At 50.5% G+C, this 1,552-nt stretch overlaps 1 protein-coding gene across 2 annotated transcripts in view; it reads left to right on the top strand.

The window, feature by feature from the left end:
* Positions 1-387: 387 nt before the first annotated feature.
* Positions 388-1,552, top strand: part of LOC119277872 (beta-glucosidase 4-like) — a 7,852-nt gene continuing 6,687 nt past the window's right edge. Inside the window, exon 1 of one of the 2 annotated variants that reach the window (XR_005137365.1) lies at positions 388-700. Coding sequence is in view for 1 of the 2 variants with exons in the window: in XM_037559211.1 (XP_037415108.1) it covers positions 620-700 (81 nt within the window). In the remaining variant the exon portion in view is untranslated. The remainder of the gene's footprint in view (positions 701-1,552) is intronic. The other variant, XM_037559211.1, reaches the window with a different exon arrangement.

Here is a 1,552-nt window from a genome sequence, read left to right as displayed (position 1 = left end):
AACGAAGAAGAAAACAAGAAAAAGATTGACTCGACCCATGAGAGTGGTGCGAACCAACCTCTGATTGAATGATTAGAGGGACAATGGTATCCCAGCCCATCAGAGTTCATGTTTTGATACTCACATTATTTCTGGATTTATTTCTGAAGTTTCCGCGATACGCTTTCAGTGAAAGAAGATGTTCTCATCAACAACGAGACGCCTACGGTGACTTCGTAAAATCTCAAGATGATGCGTCGGTTCAGTCTCTCGAAAATGATCATAGGGATAAGGTGTGCGTGTGTGCGTCCATATGAAATTATGGATGAGTGTATGCGCGTATGTATGAATGTTTGGGTCTAGAAAAAAAGACACGTGAGTGTGGTTGGGTGGGTTTGGGTGAGTTGTAAACCAGATCCAAACCGGCAGAGAGCGACTGCAGTCTGCGGCCGCTCTCCCGCGGACTCGCCGGCCCCGGCCGCACCCTCGCCTATATCTACGCGACGCGACCCCCTCAGTCTCGCTCGCAGCGCCTCCCAAACCTTCGCCCACCCACGCGCCTCACGGTCGCGCCGCGCCGGATCGGGATCAAGTCACGCTTAGCACCACGCGGCCGCTCTCGCTTTCGCCGTCGCCGGGAATGGGGAGCACGGCGGGCGAGGTCACCCGCGCCGACTTCCCCGAGGGCTTCGTCTTCGGCGTCGCCACCTCCGCCTACCAGGTCCGTCTAGACTGTCACTCGACTCTACCGGTGCTAGCAGCCGCTACGGGTACTACCTTAGGTTGGTGAATGGTGGCGGTGGCCGGTGGGTCACCGGGTCGCGTCTCGGCCGCCGATTGCTGATCCCTGCTCCACCCCCACGCCGCTGTGTGGTGTGACAGCGCGTCGCCCTCGCCCGGTAGCCCACGCCAACGACGCCTGTGTACTTTCGCTTGGTTGCGCTGCCTTCATGCTATTGGCGACTTATCTTTGAAAAAGCAAAGTAGGACGGTGACCGAGCAACGACCCCTCTGCTTTCACCAAAAATAGATGAAGCAAATTAATGGGTTCCTATATCTGATTTTTATGCGGTCGAGCCAAACACCCTCTCCTCTAGTAAATTTATCTATCAAAAAAAGGGAAGTGGCAAAGTAATCAACAAATTGTAATCGTTTGACTACAACATACATATGGACAGACTTAATATCAGGGAAATTTATCTTAGGAGTGGAAAATCGGCAAGTGGTTGTGAATGGACATAGTAGTCAGAAGTAGAGCACTATTTGCCAACGGAGGCGGTATGCGTTTAGTTGGAGATTGGAGAGGAAGAAATGTACATGGGAAGGGAAGGCTGACAGGAAATGATCTTTTCCCCTATTGGCTGAGAAACCTTAACTGAACTGATAAAGTAGAGAAATGGATAGGGGATTTGCCATCCGTATGTTGTCGTATATGTTCCCCGCTTTTGTTTTCTCTCGGACATGTGTCGAAACACGCATCATTTCATATTAGAAGAAACGACAAAAAATGCGTTAAGAGTACAGCCAGCCAAAAGACGAAGCAAATTATAACAAAACAGAGCAAATTTTAAGA

The sequence above is a fragment of the Triticum dicoccoides genome, chromosome 3B (genome assembly GCF_002162155.2).
Source record: "Triticum dicoccoides isolate Atlit2015 ecotype Zavitan chromosome 3B, WEW_v2.0, whole genome shotgun sequence".
NCBI classification, from domain to species: Eukaryota; Viridiplantae; Streptophyta; class Magnoliopsida; order Poales; family Poaceae; genus Triticum; species Triticum dicoccoides.
This window is presented reverse-complemented; position numbering and strand designations above follow the sequence as displayed.